Source organism: Otolemur garnettii, unplaced genomic scaffold (genome assembly GCF_000181295.1).
Source record: "Otolemur garnettii isolate 467f Iridium unplaced genomic scaffold, OtoGar3 scaffold00004, whole genome shotgun sequence".
In the NCBI taxonomy this organism is placed as follows: domain Eukaryota; kingdom Metazoa; phylum Chordata; class Mammalia; order Primates; family Galagidae; genus Otolemur; species Otolemur garnettii.
In genome coordinates this window covers 13,824,942-13,851,881 of record NW_003852399.1, presented here as the reverse complement: position 1 = coordinate 13,851,881, position 26,940 = coordinate 13,824,942, and the positions used below count along the sequence as shown (strand labels likewise).

The window sequence follows — 26,940 nt, the reverse complement described above, 5'->3', positions numbered from 1 at the left end:
AGCACTCAATATTTGATAGTCAATAAATGTTTTTGAAATAAACACAATGTTTATTGTTAATCTTTCTATAGAAACTAATATATATGTATTTTTTTACATAAAATCTACCGATAAGAGATTGATTGATTGGTTAAAGAAAAAATAAAACAAACGCAAAGCCAAACCAACAAGTTGAGAGGATTTAGGCTTTCTCAATCTAAGTTATATTTAAAAACATGGTGACTTGATTTCACCACCTTAATTCATCAGAGCCTGTCTATATGTTACAGTGGTCCAAAATTTCCTATTGCTACATGGCTGAACGTGAATCCATATAAACCATACCAACGCCATTATGTATAACTGGTGGTAAAACTTTATTATTCAAGTTTAGATGTAACAGACATCTTTGCTGCCTGAAGATTGTTTGCATAAGAAATACACCAAGAACATGTTTGTGAGTAGAAATGAACATGCACTATGAAAACAAAAAAATAAAATAAAATAAAATAAAACGAAAAAACTTCATGTGTTGTAAGAACAGAACTATTATAGCCAACATTCTAATATTCAAATCAGGACTACAAATTGAATTCTTTTACTTAGCAACATGAAATCATTCCATATGAAAGACATTTTTCTGCTGGTGAATATTGCTGTAAGTTAATTGTACATTGGCATTTTGAGATGTTTCCCATCCCTGTCCCTCCCCCCAAATTATTCATGTTGTCAAATAGTTCACCCTAAGGAATTTGGCATTTGTTATAGAGATATTTGCCTCGTTGGTAGCCGTTATGAAACTATGCTTTTATCGGCCTTATAACAGTTTTCCTCTTCGTAGTCAACACTGTAGGTTGCCTAGTTATGGTATTTACAGCTCATCTTTAACAAAAATGACTCCAACCTTTCCTGGCCCTTGGGAACTGAGTTTAAATAACCCCCTTGGCCACATATTAATACTTGACACTCCCATAGTGCCTTTCAACCAAGGAGCTCAAAGTGCTTTACAAACAAGTACTACATTTCCATTACTATTATTATTATTATTAATTATTATTATATTTCTTTCCACTTTACAGCTGAGGAACCTGAGGCACAAAAAAGAAAAGAAAAAGTGATTTGCTGCAGTTCATATATTGAAAAGTCAAGGGTAAAACCAGGATTGAGATTTGGGACTTTTAGGTCTTGAAAGACCATTTCCTCTAATGAAGGCTAACATTATTTCTATGGTAAAGTAACTCTTGTTTTTTTCTGGTGTAGGACAGAGTGAACCTTCCAGCCCCACCCTTCCATTTAGGAGGATAACATGTGAGCATAAGATATCCAGTTTCGATGTGTGGATTACTGTTGAATTTCACATTTTCTTCAACCCTAACTTGATTCACTTCTGCCCTAGCATCTTCCAGAGGTTCCAGTTACTGCAATCAAGCGAGATGCTCTCTAAACAACCGCACTGCCATCAGGAACAGGAGTTCACTGTCTGAAATGGCAATGAAAAACCAAAAGGAAGGGCTCTGCAAAGAAGCTATGCCTCTGCCCATGGCTGAGTCTTGCTTTGGGAAAGTAACACTGCCCTCTGAAGTCCTGATGGGGCCTTGCTATGCTCTTGCCATTTGCAGTTGCCTGACAGCTCCTACCTTTGGTCAGCACATTGAGTTCCATACTCAGGTTGCATTACAGCCCCTCAGTTTTCTCCTATGTCTAGAACAGTCAGCACATTGTCATCTACTGGCTCACCAAAGATGCCTTGAGTTTTATTTTTTTTTCCATTTTTACCATGGCCCTTGATCCAAAGATAGTAATTGTGAGCTCATCTCAACTTAGGCAAAAGACTGGTGTACAGCACAGAACCAGACCACCAGCGTCTTTGCTCCCCGTTTACATCCACTCCACAGGGTGGCAGGTATCCCCCCATCTAGAGATGCGCTAATTTCATTAACTAAACAGGCAGGAAGTTCACAGGTCTCCAGACAGGTCACTTCGTGATGGTCTGCGGCCACGCAGCAGGAGGCTAATAATTATTTTAATAGCACTACTGAAACTCTTCAGTTAATTAAGAAACATGTATTTCCTCAGGCATTTTAAAATATATATACATTTAATATTTTTGGAGCTGTATTTGCATTGGATCATAATAGATTATGTGCACATGTGCAATCATAAACATAATGTGCTACCACAGGCTGCAACAAAGAGTTATTACAGATAATCACTTTTATTCCCTTCTCTTTAATATTAAGAGTCTCATGCTTGTCTTCTCTACAATCTACCTTTACTAAAAGAGAACAGCTTAGAACAGAATATCACTATCTTAAAAGATGATTTAAAACAAAACAAAACATCTCAATATGTCATGTAGAGAGTATTGGGCACGCTCTTCTCTGCTCCAACTCTGAAGTAAACGTCTAGAGCGCTACCCTTTCATCTTACACTTAGAGTCCTGTAGTGTGTCTCACAAGCCACAGACTTCTGAGGTGGACTGGCTCTTTATGATTTTTCTATCCCAAACAACAGAATAAATACAGGGTAAGTGAGGATGAGAGAAAGAAGGCTTGAAAACACAGGAGCTTGTCCTGGCTTAAAATTTGATCCCAAACTTCATTGAGACTATAGAGAAGTAATTTTAAAAGACGTTCAGTTTTTTAAACGGTATACAATTTTAGCTGGCATATAGTTTTGATCACAGGGGATGAAAATTTTCTTTCCACCAAAGAAAAATTCCTTAGTAATTGTGAAAGTCATCATGAAAAGGGTCAAGTGTGTAAATAGCTCATTTAAAATCACAATTTAAGACAAATGATTCAAAATATTTAAACCTCCCCCGAAGGAATTTCTTTCGTAATATGTCTTGAGAGATGGAATAAAGGCTTTAGTAAGTCAAAAATACAAAGTATTTTAGTGTTATGATCAATTTGCCTTTTTTTAAAAGCCAAACCTCTTCTCCACCAAAATATGTATAATAATGAAAGTAAAGGTGAAACTAAAATAATCAATAATAAAGGAGTATGGAATAAGATCTATCATGTCAACACTATCCAAACAGATTCTACTGAAAAGTAGACTGACCATAAATATTCAAGAATAGTGATATGTATTTTCTAACACTAGTCATTACTACTATGTCTGTCTCAGAAAAACAAAACAAAACAAAAATTGCATGAAAAAAACCAAAGGCATACATGCCCCCAAATAAACAATCTATTTGTTTTTGACACACGGGAGAAACTCCATAATGAGTAGTTTTGCCCAAAATGTTAATATTGCCCAAGTTAACGAAACTTCTGGTATTTTTGTTTGATTTGAGCAGTGTGCATAGAAAATGTTACTTGACGGGACTGCCACAGTGCATTTTATTATTTTTATTAAGAAAATTAAATATTGTTATTTGGGGAATCTCTTCCCTTTATTTTTTTCTTTCGACTCTGGCTGTGTATTTTGAGATGCATCCATCAAAATGCCTAAAAGAGATAAATTACATCACATCACTTAGAAGTCCAGGCTCCTCATTCCACCTCTTTATTTCAGTTTCTGTGAATCTTAGAGCTACGGGACAGGTGAGATCAGTATAGGGCCCTTTAACAGTGAAACTGATGTGGAGGACTTAGTCCTGATTTCTGTCTCTTGCTTTCTCTTTTCTTTCTTTTTTTTTTTTTTATAATATGCAAACGAAAATGCAAGAATGGAAATGACAACACAAGGTTAGAAAGACATTTTTAACTTCATTCACCACAACAGTCATGAACTGGTTTAACTCTACCTGCCATCCAACTTCAAGAAAGAGACCAGGCACTGTGAAAAAAGAAACAAAACCCCAACAAAACAAAAACGAGACAAAGCCACTGCGGATGAATGTAAAAATGGAGTGCAAACGCCACTACAGAATGCAATAAAAACGTCAGCGCTGCCGACTCCGGCAACACTTATCAAAATAATTTCTGAAATGTTTCATCTGAAACATAGACAAAGCAATCAAAAGAGGATATATGTTTATCATCTTAAGCATAACAATGTGAGTTAAGAGCTTAAACATTAAAAAAAAAAAGTACTTGGAATGAATAGTGCTACCCTTTTTTTTTTCCTAAGTAGGCATAAAAATATTTTCATTTCCTTCTTGTTTTCCATACCGTTATATCAAGAACTTTCATTTGTTTCATGTTACCGTTTACAACTTCAATGCACACACACACATACACACACACACAAAAGATATCTACTGCAATAGAAATAGTTGCTTCATTACCTTGTTTGCTACATTTGCAAATGTAAACAGCTAGGCAGAGCCAGAACTGACTCTAATGCATGATGGAATATCTTTGTTGCATACGTACACTGTAGAAAATAATTATTCAATATGTCAGGCACCATTATTTGAAATGTAATACATTAATATTTACTAGAAAAATAAGTTTTTTTTTTTCCTATTTGTTCTCCCAACTTCTTTAATGAAATAAGTTAATCTGACAGTGCATCCAGTAGCTTGTAATATCTTCTACATCTCCGTGGCAAAAATAAACTACTGGTTGGGACAATATAATGCAAATTATTAAAGTCAGTCCTTGTACATACATCCTTGTAGCAAGCATTGAGGCTCGACTAACAGCACCTTTAACCAATTATTTAATGTTCAGTTATTTAGCCCTATTTCCCTGAGCAGTTATGCTGAGGAGCTTTCCCTTCATGGATAGTTTTTACAAAGCCTTAAGTATTAAAAGTACTATGAAGACATACTTCTAAGAATCCTATTTAATGCTACTTAACTAAACCTGTATACATCTAATGAAGGGATTGACTGGTACATATACCAACTGTCAGTCTGTGGTAACGTAACCTTAGACGCTGCCTGACCACAAAGGTTGGGAATTATAATTAACCCAAAGAAAATAAATAAATACAGCAGGTTACCTTGTGGAGAAACACCATGTGTTCTAAACAAATTAAACCCATGGTCTGACATTTGTATCCATCTATTCCTTTGAACTGAGGGGATTCCTTTACTTACAATGTGCCGAGTGAGATTAGTGAACAAAAAGAAGCTTATGGAAAAAACAAAAACAAAAAACGAAAAACACAAATATCCAAACTGATTCATCACATACAAGAAAGAAATATCTGGCTAAAATAAAAATCACTATGTAAGCATCAAAGGACGTTGTTTGTAAAAGTGGATATATATGGACAAATGAACCTAAACTGCAAACCAAAGGATTATGGGGCATTTGAGCATCTAAAGGACAAAAATATCAGCGAGGGTGTGCATGTGTATGTACAGGCAGGGCTGGCCAAAACCTACGTGCCACCATCGGTCACATTTCTTGCTGCTCTCTAACCAAGCCTAACCACAGCTCGCATTTCGCGGTGAAATCTGAAATGTGGTCAATGAGAGGAGACTGAGGTGCGAGGCGCTATTTTCCTTTCATTGCTTTCCACGGCCTTGGAGAGTCAATTTCTCCTCATTTCTCTAGGATTTCATGATACTTACAAATTTAAACAACAATTTATGGATTTTTGAAGAAATGGGCCAATGGCCAGCCCAGTACTGTTCTAGTATCATACTATGGAGACCGTTTCAAATTCTAGACCAACATAGGAATTAGTGTTGGGTGATTACCTCTTATGGATGGTTTCCCCAGTACACATTAGCCAAGATGATTTTGACTTACTAGGCTTTACTTTCAAAGAGAAAAAATGATTGTTTACCATATTCTATACTTTCTCACTGACCATATGTCTCACTTTTAAATCTTGGTAACCTACTCATCAAAAGAAGGAATAATAAAAGAAGGGACTTTCATGTTGGATAAGGCAGGCTCTATGAAGTATTTTTTAATAGGTCTTCATAAGACATTACAAGCTATTGAATTCCCATCAAGAAAACCTATTTCTATGTAATTGTGCTAAGTGCTAAGGTTTTACTCTTTAGATTTTCCATTTTTTTCCACTTGTGCATTGTTCCTATGCAGGCCCCTCTGGATGTGTGTTGTGAAGTCATATTTGTCCGTGCAAAGATGCTGGCATATGCTGCACTGGAAAGGTCCACTGTCACCATGGCAACTCATATGCAAAGCGTACATCACTTCATCCAGAAAGACAATGCCACAGTGCACGCATTTTGTGGAAAGTTCATCTTGAGTACTTCTATCAACTTTCTCCGTTTTGACTACATTCAAGGGACCTTCATTTTTTACATTGGTTGGCGCCTTCGTTTTCTCCTTGGAGGCACCGTTTGCAGTTGGGCCAGGTCTGGAATGCTTGATCGCCAAGTCTAGAGGAATGTCATTGTCTGATCCAACAGCTGAAAAATGAGGAGGCAGATTGAAGGTGGGATAAGGCACATAGTTTTGGCAAGGATTTGGTAGGCCAGGCACATGACTCAAGTAGTGCGGATTCCCAGGAACGGAGAGCTTATATTTACTCCAGAACCGCAGCCAATCAGCTTCACTCTGGAAGTCATTATGTACAAAGGGAAGTCCAAAAAGCGGGTACTGGTACTTTTCGATAGGGCTGCCTGGTGGCGAGTAATTCGGGTGCTTCGCGGGTCTCATGTACTTTTCTATAGGACTGCCTCTCTCAGAACTTCCTTTCCCTTCGGAAATGGAGGAACTATTTCCTGGATCTCCAGTACTTTCCTGAGGACTTTTTATCTGAATGTGCAAAGGTTGCATCCTTTTGTGAATATCCATTGTTTGGCTGACCAGGACTGGCTGCTGAGCAGAATGGCTTTTAGTCAATGAACCCTGCGCTTCGTATTTACTTAGGCTCGGGAGCGGGATTTCTCTCTGGTGACCTTCGGTTAAGTGATCTTCTGACCTCCTCTCTAACGGGCTGCCATTGACTTGCTCCTCGCTGCTCGCCCGCTGCTGTTTGCTGAGCTGCTCAGCCTGAAGTGCCTCTGGGTTAAGGCGCTTTCTTGTTCTTCTCCTAATAATCTGCTCACCGTTGTTTTGTTTAATGATGTTTAAAGGCCTGGGAGTCTGCAGAGAACACACACAATATAGAAAAGGAAAACATTAAAAATACATTAACATGCATTAAAAATTCCTCACAAATATAAACCATGCTCAAGTTCAAAGCAAGGCGAGGCTTTATGCTGTAGATTTACTAAATCTCCTCCTTTTGCCCTAAGCAGGATCAGAGGAAGTAACTGAAGTGCACTATTTCAGCCTCATTAAATCATGCCCATCTCTGCGGGGGGGAGACACGGCCACAAACTTTTAATCTACTTGAAAATAGCCTTTCCAAACTCAACAGATTTGGGGATTGCATCAGATAGTGATAAAACTGTGTAGAAAGTTACTTGAAGAAATGGAATTCTGCTGAAATGTCTTTCTGTTTTTGATTCGTGCATTAAAGTATCAATGTCCTAACACGGAAGATGATAAAAGTGGGAAAATTATTCATTGCTAAGGGCTGCATGGATCTACCCACTGAAGCCCCTCCCTTGTGCAGATAGGATGTCTGGGAAGAAATTAGGTCAAATGAGGTTATAAGGGTGGGCCCCCATCCACTAGGACCACGGCTTGATTAGAGCAAGAGAAAGAGACCTGTCTCCACCAGGTGAGGACACAGCAAGAAGAATGCTATCTCAGTCAGGAGGAGAGCCCTCACCAGTACCAAACCACGTGGGCACCTTGACCTCAGACATCCAGCCTCCAGGATTGCGAGAAAATAAAATCTGGTGGTCTAAAGCCACTCAGTTGGTGGTATTTTGTTATGGCAACCTGAGCCGGCTAATATAGGCCTGCTTCGAATAACTGCAAATGCGGATGTAAAATATTAATATTACAGTATAAATAATCAAAGACAAACTGACAGGATTATGAGGAAAGATACTAGGCAATCAAAGCCTTATTGGAAGGACATTTTTCCCTTTCACTTAATATTGCTCTTCCTTTAATATTTTATATTCACTGCGGAAGATTTTACTTGTTAACAGGTAAAGCATTTGTTTTCGGTTGAAAGATCTATATTCATCTGTCGCCTTGGTTCAAATAGCTCATCTGTCACTCTGTTCTCTACTTGAAGCAAATGCCGACCTTCATTTAGCTTAGTATTTTATTCGTGTTGAACTTCCTATGATTGGTACTTATGTACATGTTCAACAGGTGTTTATATTACATGACTAAAATCCACGGGTAAGACTATAATAAAAACTGTATTTGAAGTGAAAGCTCTGACTTTGATCTATAAAATCAAAAGAATAAAGTTTAGTCATTGAATGTATATATACAGATTAAAAATTTAGGAGAATTTGAACGTGGGCTAAAATCAGCTTTTTCTAAGTTACTGAAATCAGGAAATAACTGCTATATAAATAAAAATATAAACAATAAGCAATATGGGAATTATTCCTTGAAGGGATGCATGGCACCTTTTATGCATTAAAAGGTACATACATTCCTTTTTGGAATATGTCTGTTCCTCCAAGATACTTTGAAAGAAAGAAAGGTAGCATACTTGTTATTGAAAATTTATTGCTAGTTTCAGAAAAAAAGTGCCACATAGCTAAATAGCTCAGTTACATCATGTACATCTATTTTGTTCAGAATGTTCATGTTTACATAAAATTCTTATTAGTTCTATAACAATATACAGAACTAATCTCTATACTATTTATATTCTTTTATTAAGCTTCTCTAATTTTTGTGTTGTAATTATTTCTATTAATTCTTTTTTTAAGCTTCTCTAACTTTTGTGTTGTATGTTTGGTACACAAGTTTTTGACATGACATGTGAGCATAACCTTTATATATTTCAATCTATGGTTTTACAAAAATTTAAAACTAAAACTATCTTGCCCCCAGAGAGATGAATACTAAAATAACTTTGGAAAATGGTTTAGTTTATATCACAGTGGTTAAATTACCATAACCTCACAGAAGAGTGGTTTAATTAATTCTTGGCCTATGATTGGCCAGAGTTCAATTAAAATCATTAATGTCAGCACTCATTAAATAGAAGCTTATTGCTGTGCTTAAATGGTGAAGGTTAAAAAAACGTAAGGTGGAATGTGGTGGTGGTGATGAGGGAAGCTTTCTAGTAGTTACATGCTAATAACTAAGGTTTTTACAGTTTACTACCAATTAGTATTGTTGGCAGCACAGATTTTTTTAAGAGTGCTTCCAATGGTCCATTTATGAGGATGTTTTGTCTAAAATTGTATTCCCTGTAACTGTAATGTATTCATTGCCTTGTGCTAAGAGCTATGATAAAATGCCAAACAAAATGAAAAGACACAGGGAGATAGATTCTGTTTACAAAATGGGGTATTACTATTTTAAAGTCAGCTCTTGTTAGCAGATAAACTTTCTAAACTAAAACAAATACATATCTTTCAAGAAGTCACATGCATGTTTAGATGGGGGCTTTGTGAGTTTAAATTTTATTACAGAAGTCTAACTAAAATTGTGGGAAAAGTGATTTAAAGGACCTTCATGGGCCAAAGCCAGCTAGAGATCTTAAAAGACAAACACTTTTACACCTTATATTACCCTGACATGCGTACAATTTAGGATGTTGGGCACCTCACCCAAACACCCATGGGAAGCACCACAGAAATCCACACGACATTGTCTGGTCCAATATCAATTCAGAACTGACCTCTGAGTGTGCCCCCCACCAGCCCTCAAAGCAGCCAAAATAACCCTTGCAAGTTCCGAAGGTAAACTAGATAATATGAGTTCTTCCCCTGCCCTATATTTTATACTGAACATAAGAGACTTCTTTTTCTGTTTTTTTTTAAACAATTTGTGTATTTCTGAAACTTTTCAAAAGCTCTCTCCTTTCTATGGAATTTCACTGAATTCTGATAACCATTAGTTCAACTATCTGCTTTGTGAAGTTCCCAGAAATCAATCATTTTCCCTTTTATATCAAAAGAAGCATAATGCATTACTAATGACCTCAAACGTATCTCACCATAGCATCTAAGCAAGCCCCTTTCACCATAAATCACATGTGGACTCCAAGTGACTGTATTAACCAGCCCTGCGGGGGCAGGCACTGTAAGCCAAGGAATGGCACTTATACTACAGACCAGACCAACCCTGCTGTAAAAAGCTTTTACTGAAAGTGGAAGGAGCTCTTACCGAGTGAAGCTTCTGGTAGAGGCCACACGCGTTGCATACATATCCGCCATTTGCATTCTTTCGCCAGAGAGAGGTCTTTGTGGTCAGGCAATTGGCACAAAAAACACCGGAGCCTCTACGCCTCTGAAACAGGGGAAAAAAGCCAAGGTCAGAGGTGAGTCACATGATCGGTGGAGTTAGACCAAATCAACCCAGGAGTTTTGTCTTTAGACTTGCAACAATGACAGTATAAAACCACACAGCCCATAATGAGGTCAGGTTCAATTGTGTTTAATAGGCACCACTGATTTTCATTATAATTAACCCTACAGTGATGGATGAGGTGTGTGGAACACCAAAGGCTTTTCACAGAAACAGCTTTAACTTTTTGAACTTTGGGTTTTGTGCCTTTAATGATGGCTCCTAAATGCTGAACCCTAAAATGTACCTTTTGAAAGTGTCAAAACAAAAGTCAAAAAGACAGACCACGGCAATATGTTTAATATACTTTGCAAAAGGAACAGCGCACGCTACCTGGGCTTTAAAATACAAGCAAGCTTTGAGTAAGGGCACCCTCTCCACCACTGAAAATCAAACCCGATTTAAAATGTGTTTGCATGTCATTCACGTAACAGAAGTATTAAGAGAATTTAAGATCCTCAGTTCTGGTCTTTCGTCTGTGATTGTAAAATCTGAAAGAGAATGCCCTCTATTTCCCCAAACCGGGAGGACCCTTAGAAACTTCAGCCAAGGAGACGTACAGTATTACTAATGAGGGGGCCTGATGAGGCTCCTGCTTAAGCGTGACAACACAGCCCCTTCAGCTGCTATTTATTTATTTAATTTGACTTAGACTTGGAAATCACAAGGGGTTCCGAATCCAAATTGATTTTAGCGGCCCGAATTCTGTTATCAACAGATTCAAAATTAATCTAAGAATATTTAAAAGGAGATAATTGGGATTGCTTGTTCCATTCTCGCTATCAAGTAACGATACCATTAAACTTCTCATTCAAACAAAAGTCAGGCTGTGTTTGTAGGCACAGACACTAACAGGCAGGAAATGGAATTCTCTTGATGAAAGAAGGAAAAAAAAAAAAAAAAGGACAGCCTGCATTGCAGTTCAGCTCCCCTTTTCTCTAGGAAGCAAAGCCTTTAATGATAAAATATGCATGTTAGATAAGGAGTGGAAAAAGTCTTGCTGGAACCTAATTTTATTATAAATTAAAGATTACAAATGCTGTAAGTCAAAATTTCAGGGATTCATAAAATTTAGGCAATTTATTTAACTCGAGTCCATACCGTAGAAGAGTGGTATCCCTGCCAAGAAAATACAATGGTTATAATTGTACTCTGATACATTTCAAATGGAAAGCTTTCTGCAGACATAATTTTGGCTTCAAGACTGGAACACTTTCTTGGCACTGAAAGGGCATTTGATTCATCGGGTGTTTCACAATGTATCACTAAAAAGACCTGGGGAGCAGCCAGTTCCCTATAGGGTAATTTTTCCATCCAGATGCAAGTGCTATCAGAGGCCCTCGTCAGCTAAACTAATTATGATCTTGCAATTGCTGATGCCTGCTCACTCTAACATTCGACATCCTCCATTAATCATCAATACAAGGAAAATGAATGAAACGTAAAGAAATGAGGGCTGGTAAGCTGCACAGCCATAAAAATTTGAAATGAGAGCAATAACTTAACAAGATTGGGGGAATGTTTTTAGTGAGCACAAAGTCAGGCTAACAATTGCCCTTTTAAACCAAGAACACGATTTCATTAGTATAGCAGGTTGTGCTACTTTTAGGTGATGTAATAAAAGTTAGATTTACACAAAGATTATCTCTGGCTCCCCTTTTTTTCCCTCCCGGCACCCAAGTCAGAACCAGGAATGCACCGAAAGTTTCTGAATCTCGGTAACAGCAAGAGTGAACGCTGGGTGTCAGTCCTCAAATGCCAAGTGGAACCTACCGCAAAGTAGACTCTGCTATTTCCCCCAGATGAGTGAACTATTAGAGGTTGTGTTTATTAAGCATGCTGGGGCTCCCTTATACCGAGTGAGCTGCGGCGTCTACTTAGCTTATCACTGTGAAAACTTCCTGAGGCCATCCCAGATGTAACTAACATGCCTGGCAAATAAACACCACTGGATCTGCACACAGGCAGAGTAAATGTCCACTTAGAAACTAACCCACGTATATGGCTGCAGCTCAAATACGCATGTGCAACCATTCACTCCAGCCTGCTTTCCTTTCCTCATGCCCTCCCGGGGTGCCTGACACAGCACGCCAAAGTGGGTGTAATCCTGATTTCAGCGAGCATTTCAACCCTTGCACAATTTGGTGCTTAATGCTCTTGCAAAGAAAATGCCCTTCATTAGTTGGAAGGAAAATCCTGATATTACACCACTGGTTTGTACAGGCTCATCTTGCTTTTAGCAACATTTATATTCCAATATAGTCTGCTACATTTTAGGCAAACAATATTATATTTTTAAATACATCAGAGGTATGTTGAATTGATTTAGAGCCAGTTTAGCACAAAGATTAAAAATCAGATTTAAGTGTCAGACTTAAATCTGTATTCAAAACCTGTCTCTGGCATTTGCTAAGTTAAACTTTGGGCAAATCACTTAACTTCTCAATGCTTAAATTTCCCCCATTATTACAGTGGGAGCTATTGTGATTATTATGTGGATTCATAAATGCAATTAAAACAATGACAAAGTTGTAGAAAATACTCAATAAATTAGCTATTTTCCAGGGAGATTCAATTGTGATTTCTTTTTGTATGAGAAAGTATTTTGTTAGCTTTGTTTTCATCCCCTTGATCTCATTATTGCACATTTGAGATATGCTGAAAACATATAGTTGGATATTATTACCAATCTCATCAAATATGAGAATGGAAAGTTGAGTCAGAGCGAAATGCCTAGGTGTTCACATGTGAAATCAATAGGAGCGTGCTTGCATGGGGGTGGAGAGTGGGAGGTCGGGGAGAAATTTTTCACACATAAAGTTACCTCCCTCCTTAAATTTAGCACTTTGCAAGCTCTGTAGAACTTACTTTTGGTATACTTGAAACTTCTGGAAGCAACAGAGAAAGCTGGAGAAGTGGATAAAGTCCCCAGCTGTGTGAACACAAGCCACATCTCTCTGAACCACCATGCAGAGAGCCTGGACCTGGTCACACTGTGTACAATGCGACCTGGTGGGGGACACAGTAAGGCATTTCCTTTAAAGTTATCAACATCTTTAGCCCAATCTAGGGCAGAGAAGCAGTCTGTTGTCAAAGGATGCAGAATAAAAGCCCCCCTGCCCCCTTTCAATTTTTTTATTTTTTGAGACAGCACCCCATTCTGTTGCCCCAGGCTAGAGTGCCATGGCCTCATAACTCATAGCAACCTTGAACTCCTGGGCTCAAGTGATCCTTGTGCCTCTATCTCTAGAGTACAGTAGCTGGGACTACAGGTACCTGCCATGACACCGGTTAATTTTTCTATTATTTTAGTGGAGACAGAGTCTCACTTTTGCTCAGGTTGTTCTCGAATTCCTGAGCTCAAGCCTCCCAGAGTGCTAGGAATACAGGTATGAGCCACCGGGCCAGTCTCCTCTGTCCCATTTTTTAAAAAAAAAATCTAGTCTTGGCCTTAATTTAAAAAGAAAAGCCATAAACCTTATTTCATTCATATTTTGTCCTGAATGATGAGTTTTAAAATGCTCCGTCAGTCACTCTCCTTTGCACCATGCTTATTAAAGTCAGAAATCATGGCTCCTAACAGTCCTTGAACATTCTGTGTAATGAGGACCCAGGCCAGTGTTGTGTCCCAAGAGCCTGAGCCTTAAAAATGTTGAAACTAATCTTGGCTGCTATTATTTTTATCATAGTATTCACTTCTATTTTTAGAAAAAGAAGTTTTGTTTTGTTTTAAATATCTTTAAATGGCTTCCACTCAGGTTGACAACTTAATCTAGAGCTGAACAGAGATGGCTGATGATGTTATAGACAGTAAAGTCGAGGCCATTGCTTGTCTGATCCTACATTATTTCACACTTATTTTTGAGAAACAGCTGAGCCAGGCACTTGCTAGGTGCAGGGGTTGCTACGCCAGGGAGAACAGAGCTGTAGTTCTCCCCTATCTGCTAGTTCTGTAAGCGTATAGGTATGTTTAACAGTAAGTTTCTCCTTGTCTTACAAGCTGTTTTTTTAAGCGATAATTATTTGTACGTCTGTGACCTTGTGCAAGAGAGGGGAGAATTCTGAGTCATGTGGATAAGGTCAGTACTGGGAAAGAAAATGTGGGAATAAGTCACTTGCAGATAAGACCAACCGGCCTTCCTGACAATCGTAGTTAGCACAAAATTTACTCTCCTCTCAAACGAGAGAAAACCATTGTTTACTAAAGAGAAAAAGATCAATTAATTAACAAGGTTTATACTTTGGGGAAAGGAGCGCTTTATTTTTTACAAAGGTTTGCGTTTGGGAAGCCATTCCTACGGGTTAGGAAGTGCAGGCCCCACCAGAAGCCAGGAACCACACTTCCAAGAAGAGATGAAAGACAGGGGACTGTTACCCCGAGCAGGATGGTCACACGGACATATATTTAACAAGCTACCAAGGAGCTATGAATATTTATGAAGGGAAATAAGAACTCCTATAATCGTGCTTTATCTCTTCCTTCCCACCATGGCTGGGATCCTAGTTTCAGGGTGTTTCTGGGGTCCTCTGAGCCAGGAGGAGCTCATTCCGTTAGCAGAGGCCTTAGGAGTTTATCATTAGTTCACACTGTCCACTTAGACACCGCCAGCCACGGACACCAGGTGTGTTCTCTATCCCTGAGCTTCGCTGAGGGCACCATCTACGCGGGTTCAACAGAGGGCAGGCGCGAAGGAAATTCTTTGGAAAATCCAAATCTGTACAAGCTAAATGTCAGCTCAAATTTCTACAGAAAAAATCTGGGACTTGACAATGGAAGAAAATGATTTTTTTTAAACTAATTTTTACCATTGTAACCAGTCAAGTTCAGCCTGTATTTGTGTTGCCTCCATGTTAATTCTGTTGACGGGGTGAAAAAGGAAGGCTAACGGTGGGAGCAGTGAATAGCAGTTAATAACTGGGATTTTGAAGCCAGTGCTTGGCCTCGCAAGTACTTTTCAATGATTATGGAGACGTCTTCAGATCACCTGTTCCCTTTCCACACTGCAAATGTACTATGACCACAGGACTGATTTTTACAGCAGCAGGGGAGGTGGTGAATATGGACAATCATCCGTGCTGGGATTTGAAATAGAAAATGACACAGCTATCTTTGAATACAAGTACTGTTTAAATCCAGTATATCCACTCCCCCCCCCCCCGATTTGAAGTGTAAGGGGTATCTTAACTAACTAAAGAAAACAAAACAAAACACGTCTGGTCTCTGGGTTAATAGCTGACCACTACTTGAGTGTCAAGACAGACACATTTTTCTCACCTCTTCCAATTTGGGTTTTGCGTGTCGGGGGCTTCGATCCCCAGTCAGTTACATATCAGTATGGGTTGAGTTTTGGCACATGTGTAGGTAAACCCAGATGAGGCTTGAGAAAAAAATTAATTTTAAATTGTTTTAGCTGTTTTTATTTTATTTTATTATTTGAAGATCAGCCAATTACACATTTTAAAGTGTCCAAATTTCATTATTAACAAACTGAATTGGTTCCATCAGATTAATAAGTAAATTTGAATTATTTATTCAACTAGCTTAACATTAAGAGACATGGATCTCCATCTTCCAGGACAGTAAAAAATCTCCACTGCTGAAGGGACTTAGGCAGAAATGATATTTGATAATAGTTTTCTCTGAATAAGAACCATACTAACACCATCTAATGACAGAACAAGGCTTGAGAGGGCACAGTATTTACTCACATTTTTTATGGTTTTATATCTTAGCATTTTTAAAGAGAACCAATCAGAAATTTTATATATATTACGTTAGTCTGGACACACCTCAGATAATTTTAACTCTTAAATATCTTCCATGTTTATTTGATTCTGTCAAGAATCCTTTGCAAACGTAATTTTAGGGAAATGCATAGATGGCTATGATGGAAACTTTTGGTACAATTTTGTAGTAATAAAATTTTAGTGGTAAATTTGAATGTCCACCAGGTGCCTGACACTGTGCTGGGAGCCAGGATCACCATGTTGCCTACAATAAACAGCGTCTGTATTTTTGCAATTTCCAGTAGAAACGGCCAAACACACACCTAAGTGTGGAGTTGAAGTGACACAAACTCAAACTGCTCACAGCCATTGACAGTTTAAATCATGTAAATTACCTGGAAACTTTTCTGAAGGAAAGTATTTCCCATGCATAAATCTCACTTAAAGGCTGAAAGTTATCTTATAATCAAAGGGCTTACGTTCTACGCTCCTTTATGAAACTGCATAATGGTCTAGTCATTTCAGAAACAAGACTAGTTTATTGTCACATTAGTAATAATGTCCTGTCAATAACACTGACCTATTAACTATCAGTGGAGCTGACAGGAGTTAAATAATGCATTCATGACTGCCAGATACATAGTCGACATTTATTAATTGTTGAATAAATGTTGAATGTCATTGTACTCCTTACGCCTATTATTCACCACCAAGAGACATTAAAAAGGTCATATCCATTCCCCCCTTCTCCCCAAAATAGAATTAACCAGCTATGGGCACAACAGGAGACCTTGTGAAATATACAGAATGCTACAGCTAAAATAGATGGTGGCTTGCAATAAACACCTTTCGATTAATAGCCAAAATCTTTTTTTTTTTTTTTTTTTTTTTTTTTGGCAGAGCCTCAAGCTGTCCCCCTGGGTAGAGTGCCGTGGCATTACAGCTCACAGCAACCTCCAACTCCTGGGCTCAAGCGAGTCTCCTGCCTCCGCCTCCCAAGTAGCTGGGATCACAGGCGCCCGCCACAACGCCCGGCCATTTTTTGGTTGCAGCCGTCATTGTTGTTTGGCGGGTCCGGGCTGGGGATTCGAACCCTCCACCTTAGGTGTACGTGGCTGGCGCCTTAGCCGGTTGAGCTATAGGCGCCGAGCCAATAGCCAAAATCTTAACAGAAGCACAGGTTGGCCAACAGTTTAATAAGAGCAGGGGAAGAAATCTGCCAAGAGAAAGCAATAGTTACCAATATCCTGGCTGACTTTTGTTCCAAATAAAATTGTGAAGAATCAGTTGAAATGGGCTGTTCAGCAAGTCTATGCCTGCTTTAAACCAGCCCTCCTTGCCCTCAGATTTCTTGCCAGAAAACTGAAGGGACTCTATAAGGTTCAGCCAAGCAGCCATCTTATAATCACCTCAGAACTTGGAAACAAAACTTGTTTACCCTGCTTATTAAGTTCACTTCCTCAACACATCAGCAATGATAAAGGAGACCAGTGTAAACTGAACTGACATCTGTGGCTGGGAGCAATGGAACAACTTCTGTTCCAGGACGTGAGGCAATCCATACCCTAGTGATCAGACGTCATACCCAGGTGTGAACATGCCTGACACTCATCCCGCTGACACGTCACCACACGGGGAGCTGCCCAGGATGGCAGGTGGGACCAGTGTGCTGACCACATCAGCTCCATCTCTTCCGAGATGCCACTGGGACGCTTGCAGTAGGATAGCAAGAAACCCCCCTTTCCCAATGTATATCCTGCTCTGAATGATTCATACAAATTTTTGAAATCTGAGCATTTCAGCAATTTATCATATTTTGCAGGTCTGAGGATCCCCTCTCCCTTCTTGATTTTTTCTCATATTTGATACAGGAGCAAATCAAACACCAAATATCACAATCGAATGATAGAACAGATTGAGGATCGGAAAAGCTTAGATCTTTAGAGCTCTCAGATGGTTTCTGTAATAATATTCTGCCTTTACAGCAAATATGCGTTTTGATGGCTAAAAATATGGTTGAAACTTTACGTCGGCACTGCTTTTTTCTTTCCACGTGAAAGTCATCATTGTCAAAGGAACTACTCAAATCTCTCACTGCTTCTATTTCTGCCACCGTGTATCTGTTTTCACCTTTCCTTCAGCTACAACAATGGTTGGAACGTTGCTCTACGGGGACTTTCTCCTATGCCAGTGCCAACATCTGACACTGGAAGGAAAAAGACTTAGCGAAAGGCTTTTTGGCGGCACAGTGAAATAATTTTAGCACCTCCCAAACAAACTTCAGCTTGAGTGCACAAGGCTTGATACTTTAAAAAAATTGTTTCAAAGTTTATTTATACAACATGTTTAGGAAACGTATCTATTATGGGAAGATTTCACATTATGAAAATTAAAAACCTCAGTGATAAAATAGAGAACTATTCTAGAAAAACCCTAAAGCCGAAGGAAGGTCTCCTAGGCTTCTCGGCATTTGAGAGTCAGTGATTTTATGTTTTAACTATCTAGATCTGCCTTTTTATTTTACACACACATATATGCATATTTATATTTGATAATGCGTATACATAATGCAAAGTAATAGACAATGAAATACAATGAATGAGAACTGTTTTCATATTACCTAACAGATAATAATGGGTCCAAGAAGTGTTATCATCCTCAAGGCAGTTTTATAAACTTCAGTGATTCCTCAGTGGTTCCTTGTATTCTTGGGAGTCATAACATTTTTTGATAAAATTTATAACACTCTCCTCAGAAAAAATAAACGTGTAAAATATTTTACAAATAATGTGACATATTCAGAAGTATGCTCCTCACAAAATATATGCAAAGATTTTTGTATAGATCTGAGGGCCCACGGATCCCAAGGTTAAGAACACCTGATGTACATTTTCCCCATTCAGGTTTAATGAATTATTATAACTCTCCCTTTATTGATGAAGTAAAAAACTGAGCATAGTTGCTTGACTTACTTACCTAGTGTCAAAAACTACATCCTGGTCTCTAGGTCTAGGCAATGAGACAGGACTATACGCTAAAAAGCATTTTTGAATCAATTATCTGGTAATTCTTATTTGACTAGTTTTTGTACTTTAAAAAGTATTATTTTAAAAAATCACCATTGTAGATCTAATATGTGCCGGATAATGTACTAGGCTTAGTCTCATTTTTTTTTTTTTTTTTGAGACAGAGCCTCAAGCTATCCCCCTGGGCAGAGTGCTGTGGCACCACAGCTCACAACAACCTCCAACTCCTGGGTTCAAGCGAGTCTCCTGCCTCAGCCCCCCAAGTAGCTGGGACCACAGGCGCCCGCCACAACGCATGGCTATTTTTTTTGGTCGCAGCCATCATTGTTGTTTGGCGGCCTGGGCTGGATTCAAACCCGCCACCTTAGGTGTATGTGGCTGGCGCTTTAGCCACTTGAGCCACAGGTGCCGAGCCTAGGCTTAGTCTCATTATCTGACACCTTAAAAATGATACTAAGAGGCAAGTACAATTACTATTACTATTTTTTATCCCCCCCACCCCTCACTTTACAGATGAGAAAACTGTGGCTTAGAAAGATTTTCTAATTGATGAACAGCAAGGCTAAGATTCAATTCTAGTTCTTCTTTACTTCCTAGCTACAATTCTTAACTCTGGAGAATATTTACCAAAAATATTCTCCCATAGCCTGGCTTTAAAGAACACTTACCCCTTCAAACTACTTTAAAACAGCTGATTTAAATTATGCAAGTTTTGAGGTACCAGAAAGAAATGACTCATCTTTGATCAGATATGGCAACGAAGCTGTTTTGAGGTTGACAGATGCAGTCATAGCCAGAGGAACGGAGCGTTTGGCTGATGGCGAGGCGGGGGAAGGGGGATGGGGGCAATGCATGGGTTTTGATCTTGCTGTGTCAAAAAAAAGTATGTGAAATAAGCCTCTGCTTAAAAGCAGAAGCTGGTGACACCAGGGACTGAGTCCCTCCTAACGTCTGCGGTGTGGGGGATAGTTGTGAACTCGGAGCTCTGCTTTTGCACCCATGAGACGGGGCTAGAGAGGCACTAAGGAAAATGGTGCTGGGGTTTTGACTTGTTCTATGACCGTACTTAACAGTTTAGTAGATTTCCTTTAGATAGATGAATGTTCCTAAGCAGAGAGCTTTCTCAATGTTTGGGGTCACTGTCATTCAGATAAAGTACTGCCAATTCGGAATGATGAAGTTATTTTACCAAATTCCTCAATCTTCAGATAATAAAAAAATTTATATTCTGTGTAATTATTTCCCCCAATCCCTGCAATGTTATTCACGGAAGTTTAGGTTCCTCTCTACCTGTGGAGTTTCCTTTTGTACTTTCATTCCATCACTGAGCAGCAAAGGGCAAACCCACTCGGAACTCGACTTTCTGCAGGAGATCAAATTGAGAGGACGTAGAACACACCAGATGTTCAAAGATGACACTTTGTCTACTCGGCATAAAGATGGCAACTACTGCTTCTTTCCATGTGGAAAACAGTACCAAAAAAACTTACAGGAATATATGAGTCAAATATTCAGGGGTGTGGAACAATGAAAAGCGTTAACAAAGGACTACAAATGTGTCAACAAAGGAACCCTGATTCCAAGTGTGCAATTTGGACTAAACATTTAGCACTCTATTATTGGGGATACTTTCTGTACCGTTTTGTTCTCTATCATTTTTAAACACACAGAAGGGGCAGGGGAATGAAGGAAAAACCACCCCACATTTCACTTAATCTGTGTACCTAGAGATTATTTTAAAATGTTATCTCGTTCTTATTCAATTTTGTATTTCCTCAGGACACATGAGATCACAGGTATTGACAGACACTTTTCCAATGATTAAAATATCGCCTCGCGTCTCACGCCATCGTCCAAATGGAAGACCTGTCCTTGAATGAAAGCTCTGTGACTGCTGGAGGTAAAACCGAACATCAGCAGATCATCTCATGAGAGAAGAACTGCGCAGACAGGGAACTCTAAGCTGATTTTTTTTAAATGTTTTAATAACATGATTTTTAAAAGACTACTTGGAATTATGAATTTCCTTAACAATCATGATGTAATTCTGTAATAACTGAAATCTTTCATGGGAAAAGTCCTTCTTCAATAACTCACCCAGTCAATTATACAGGAAAGTCCTGTAATAGGCTCCCCGCCCCCACTGCCCCGTCAAGTAGCTCACGTACACGACTTCCTTTTCAATTACCAACTTGTCTGCAGTACCATCTGTAAAAACGAACACATACCTTATGCTGCCAGTTTTTGCTTTTGCACGTCCATTAGTGGGACTGGCTGCAGCTGCTCATGAAGAAAGCAGTGATTGTCTTGGTTTTTTATATATATAAAATCTATGTATCTATCTCCATCAGCACCACCATAATAGCTCAAGGTAATACAACGTCTCGGGCAGGGAACTGCACTCAAAAGTCTTCATTGCATCAGCTTTCTCTGTGATCTGGAGTTTATTAACCACACTGTCTCACATAGCAAAGCCAGAACCACCTCATCACACCAAGCATTCTTGAGACTGCCCTTCGGTCATCCATATTAAAAAAGAACAGTTAAAATTCATTTTGTCCTTTGACGTTTTGTACACGGGGCCATTAAGCAGGACATCAGGAAACCAGTACAGAGAGAGCCCTGGCAGCCCAAGGTGGGACACAAAACTCCTGGTGAGTGAGATTTGATTTCATGAGACGGAGCTCTGAAAATATCACACAGGAACTTTTCAACAACTTTATTTTCCCTTGCTCATGTTTATATTCTTTTTCCGTTGACATTATTTTTTCCCCAGACGGATGGTATTAAATGCGTCACGATCCCTGCCCAAGGTGTAAATAAATTACAGCAAGAAATTACCCACAATTAATTTTTAAAAGCGATCTGCCGTAAGAGAAATTTCTCCCTATTGTGAAGTAACATGAATTTAAAATAAAAGCAAAGGAACAAAAATGATCAAGCTCTTAACAATACTTGGGAAAAAAGACTCACAGGGAAGCTGAAATTTAAAGCACACCAAACAAATAAAAGGAGAACAAACAAAAAATGGTGTCATAGGACTTATCCTTGGCTATTCCACAATTATAAATGGACCCCAAATATATCAGAACTACTCTTCATCATAAGTTACTCTGGGAATAAGTAAGCTTAGTTCTGGGGACATGAGACTGCCAGTTCTGCCTCAGCCTTTCACATGTTGAATTGTCTTAAATCACCAATACTTCTACTTTCTCCATGCTTAGATAGAGCCCAGAGAGTGCCAGATTCCAATTATTTACACGTGCAGGTAACTCTCAGGGGAATGGGGGCTTCTGAAGGAAAGATCTATCTTTCCTTTAATCTTCACATTACTAGTGGGTTGCAGATAGTAGGTGTTTAACTAAGGACAGCTTAATTGAATTGAGCTCTATCCGGAGAAGCTACCGCTAATTTTAATAAACAGCCGTTCCCTTCAAACATGTGTCTATCCTGCGTGTACAATGACACAGACAGGCTGTGACTGAAGGACTGCACTTAAGCAGGGCTTTATTCATGAAATATAAATGGCCATCCTTGTTAGAGAAAGCAGAACTTAGACTGAAAGCAGTTTCACTTTTGTGAAATGCAAAAGAAAATCAGTATCTTCTGGACCACATTTAGATGATATATTGTAGGAGAGGAGAGGAAAGGAACAGGCCTTGTTTGCTTGAGTTTCTGGGCAATTTGCAGAACTTGCAGAAGAGGCATATGTTGGTGTATGTATTTGAGTATGTATTTATACATACACATATACAGACTCATAAATGAATCCATTAAGATGTTTTCAGCACTACCATGTATTGAGATGGCCCTAGTTGTTTTTATTTTTATTAAAAGCAATATCATATTTTATAAATGTGACTAAAATACCAATGATGTTAAGAAATTCTGAGTTTCCTGCAGAGTGGAGAATAAACATAATTAACTACATGTGAATTGTGCATAAAAGGCTGGAAAAGAAAGGTAGTGATAGAGCACACAGGAGAATGTCTTACATGTCTGCCTAATAATAACTGATTTTAATAGGTGTAAAATAAGACACTGGTACCTTGTGATTCATTTTCATTGCCAATTTAGTTTTATTACTATGTTAGAATTTTCTCGAATCACATACATACTCAATTAACATAAATGTAATTATGTATGGGAGACTATCAGATTCTCTACTTGATATGTATCAGACATACCAAGATCATTAAATTCCTTCCTCCTCTCTTTAATTTCAGAAAAAAAATGAATAATTCAATAACTAAATAACTAGTAGATTTTAGAAGATATTCAATGATTAAATATGCTCTTGACACATATATAACTCATTATCTCTGTCTATGTGCATAGTCACAGAATTTATTTAAAAGGCCTCATCTTTATTATTACAACATGAAAAAAAATATGGGTGGGGACCCTAAAACTCTCTAATGTAAATGATTGCATTAATAAAAGTACATCACATCAATCACGCACTTAAAGATCCCTGAATATGTCTCTCCTCTCTTCTCTCTTACCACATTCCAAAAGACCTGTAAAAGGATTTCAATACATAACTCCCTCTGGAGGTGTTTTTACTTTCAAGAGATTTGTGAGTCTATCACGGACACCTATTTCTCACCCAAAAGCTAAGGAGAAATTTGGGGAAGGAATGAGCACCCTTTGAAATTGTCTAGAACATAAAGAAAGGCTTCACACAGATCATGCCCCCTTACTCATGTTCTATCACTCACTGCAGGTAGCTTTCTCCTGTCATTTAGGGTAGCTACGTAGATTATGCACATGAAATGTAACAACGGATATTTAATTCATAGATTACAAATAAATTCAATTCACTTAGATTTATACAGATCCAGATTTAGAAATTTTTCACAAGAATTAATTTTGGGTGGTAGCTGCAAATTTGACATTCTCTATTTTATAAATATATATGCATGTTATATATAGTTAACCACACACACATGCACACAAACATATGTTCAAAATATGTATCCACATAAACACATTTCCTTTCCCAAAAAAGTGGCTTCAAGGTCCTCTAGTTTAGTCTGTTTTAAAATTTCAGGACTGATGGTCTTTAAATGGGATAAGATAAGGCATTATATCTTAGAAGGCAAAATATTTCTTTAATGGAAAAATAGATGTAAAAAATATAATGGCAGAATCAGTAAATCAATGAAAGTTATGAAACCAACAGATAGCATTTTGTAAATAATTACTTTATGTACAATTTTAGAACATTTTTGGATACACATGCTACAAATTGTGGTGTACTTTCTGAAAGAAAACTAGGTGGCTAGATCTGAGGTCATATTTGTTTTTTTAGTCATTGTATAAGACTTTAATTAAATTGCATGTATGTAAACACACACACTAAATGCATATATAGAGATATATACATATATATACTAAGTTTGTGCTTATAGCCACACACGCATTTACATTTAGTGTGCCCAGATGTATTTATCTTTGGAAAAATAAAAATAAAATTTATTTTATTTAAATTTTTTTTTATTATAAATACACCCCAAATGAAGGTAGTAGTTAAAAAATAAACAGAATGATCTGACTGGTACCAGGCTAAAATCTAAAGCAATTCACATAAAATGAAAAAATTAGACAAAGAAAAGTATGCTGTTTACATATAAATTATAACTTGTAAAGAAGAAAAATCACCACTACCAGAGGTGTAGCTACTTAGTCAATCTAATGTAGGACTTTCATGTGTATAAGTTTACAAATTTCAGAAAATGACCAAATTATTCCACTTATATCATTAACTTGACCCCTTCCAGAATTTGACCTTCCTAATAGATTTGTTTTATACTATAAGGCATCGTTGACAGCTGTGCTATTCTTTCTTGAACTTGAAATGTTTTTTTTTTTGTTTTTTTTTTTTAGGACAAAAATAGACTGGGTTTATTAAAGCATGTGTATCTGCTGTAACAGTGGGGGAAAGGAGAGACAAGAAATGGAAAAATAATGCGAGTTCCTATTTGAGAAAGTCGTTCTGAAATTCAGAGAAGACAGGGACACTGAATGTTTATAAGCATTTGTGGCCAATTTAAGAAATGCTATAGAAACAATTTGAAAGTATCACCATTAATTATGAAAAGATATGATTATTAAAATGGAACAGTAGTGCATTTCAATGTTCTGATCTTCAAGCGCCCAACCAACCAATGAGTGGATGTCATTATATGCCTAGTGCAAACTGCAAAATGTTGAGTCCGGTTAGCAAAGGCCCTGTCCAGGGTTTTACTTTTGAAAAGCAAACATAAAGAAGAATTACGTTAATAATGTCAGGGGAAAAATAATCTAAATTTCTTATAGGATACAATAGCTTACAGGCATACTGGGGAATTCTAATTCTGAAAACAAATTTTTTTTACTAAAAATACCAATAGGTAGACAATATTTAATGCCATCACTAAAAAATAAGTAGTTTCACTGAATCTGAATTCTGACGGGATTCAGAACGAATGGAGCATAAAGGGAGTAAACACATGCTTAACTAGTCATGATCATGATCTCTACCCCTACTCAATTCAGTATCAAGTTTAATCTTGTAACGGTAGTTCTGTTTTTCAGAGTTATTTTTCTACCTTGGCTCCACAAGGACTCTTAATGCATAATGCAAGAAAGTACTTCAGACAAGTAATATATAAATTGTGGTACCGCGCTAACGGCACCTCTGAAAGCTACTCTTAATTTCAATTACACTTTTAACACATTAGTTATCTGTTTATCTGGTTGCTGCTTCTGATACGTCCACCATTGTGTCCTACATCCCAACCACACTCCTCTTTGTAATAGAGGAGGCATTTGTTTAAAAAAAAAAAAAAAATCAGACAAGTCTGTTTTCAGTGCCTCTGGGATAATTGTTACCTTTCTTCTTTTTAACTTTAAAAGAAAGCAGAGTCTATTTTGCTCAGGGTAGCTGTTTAAAGCTCCTGCTGTCAGAATCTTTTTAACCTGGGTAGATTTAGGATTATTTAAAAACGATTATTGTATCACACTAAGCCTTCTATTGCTGTTAATAATTGAGCATGCAAAATGTCCATACACAGCATGATAATTAACCCAGGGACTGTGTATTCAGACTCACCTTGGTGTGTATGTATACACACAAACATATCTTACATGAGTGATTACAAATGGCTTATTGTCATTTAAGAAAAAAATTAAACAGATCTTTATATGTAGAAGGTAAAATCAGCAGTCAGAGATATAATAACAGTTATTAAAATAACTTGGCTTCACCTTCATAGAGCTGAAATTCATATTTCAAAACAAATTCAGAAAACAATATTCGTGTAAAACTGAATTCTGGAAATTGACCCATTCTTTTACTTTATTTGCAATATGCTATGGTAATCTAATTCCCAAATATTAGTAGAGAGGTTTTGCTTTCATAGCCTGATAAAATCATTTATACCAAACTATTGTAACATTGAAATATCCTCACATTTCATAAAAAAAATGATCTTTGTCAATTAAAGTTCATAAAATTAATTAAAATCAGTATTTTGCATATGTATTTTTCGGTTCACAGTTTAGTGATTAGACTTGCTTTGCTTATTAGAAAAATATGTGATTTTTCACTTGGTAATATTGGTTTAATTTCCCCTTAGAATTACAATTAAAATGCGTTTTGATCCTAACCATAAACATTGGTTTCTTGTAGCCACCTTCTAAGTTAGTTTAGATTTTCCTTAGCAACGAATGTACAGCCATCTCCACCCCTTTATTTCTTAAATGTTTATTACCTGTTGAAATTTTCTTGGCCTGTAAAAGTAGCAGACAGGAAAGGAATTACCTTACAACAAAAATGCCTGATATTTAATCAATAAGCAAAGGATTTTCTCCTTTAGGAACTCACTGTCTTGTAAACTTTGTCTCCTCTCCTCATTTAGGAGAAGAAAAGACAATACTCTGCTTCCCACAAAATCAAA

The 26,940-nt window shown here is 37.7% G+C and overlaps 1 protein-coding gene across 4 annotated transcripts in view; it reads right to left on the bottom strand.

Moving 5' to 3' along the window:
* Window positions 1–335: 335 nt before the first annotated feature.
* The window catches only part of TRPS1 (transcriptional repressor GATA binding 1), a 251,581-nt gene continuing 224,976 nt past the window's right edge, over window positions 336–26,940 (bottom strand). For 3 of the 4 annotated variants that reach the window (XM_003782395.2, XM_012809780.1, XM_012809785.1), the window contains 2 exons: window positions 10,065–10,187; window positions 336–6,950 (listed from right to left, as the gene is read on the bottom strand). In XM_003782395.2, coding sequence (XP_003782443.1) covers window positions 5,889–6,950; window positions 10,065–10,187 — 1,185 coding nt within the window. In that variant the 3' untranslated portion in view covers window positions 336–5,888. The remainder of the gene's footprint in view (window positions 6,951–10,064; window positions 10,188–26,940) is intronic. The other variant, XM_012809790.2, reaches the window with a different exon arrangement.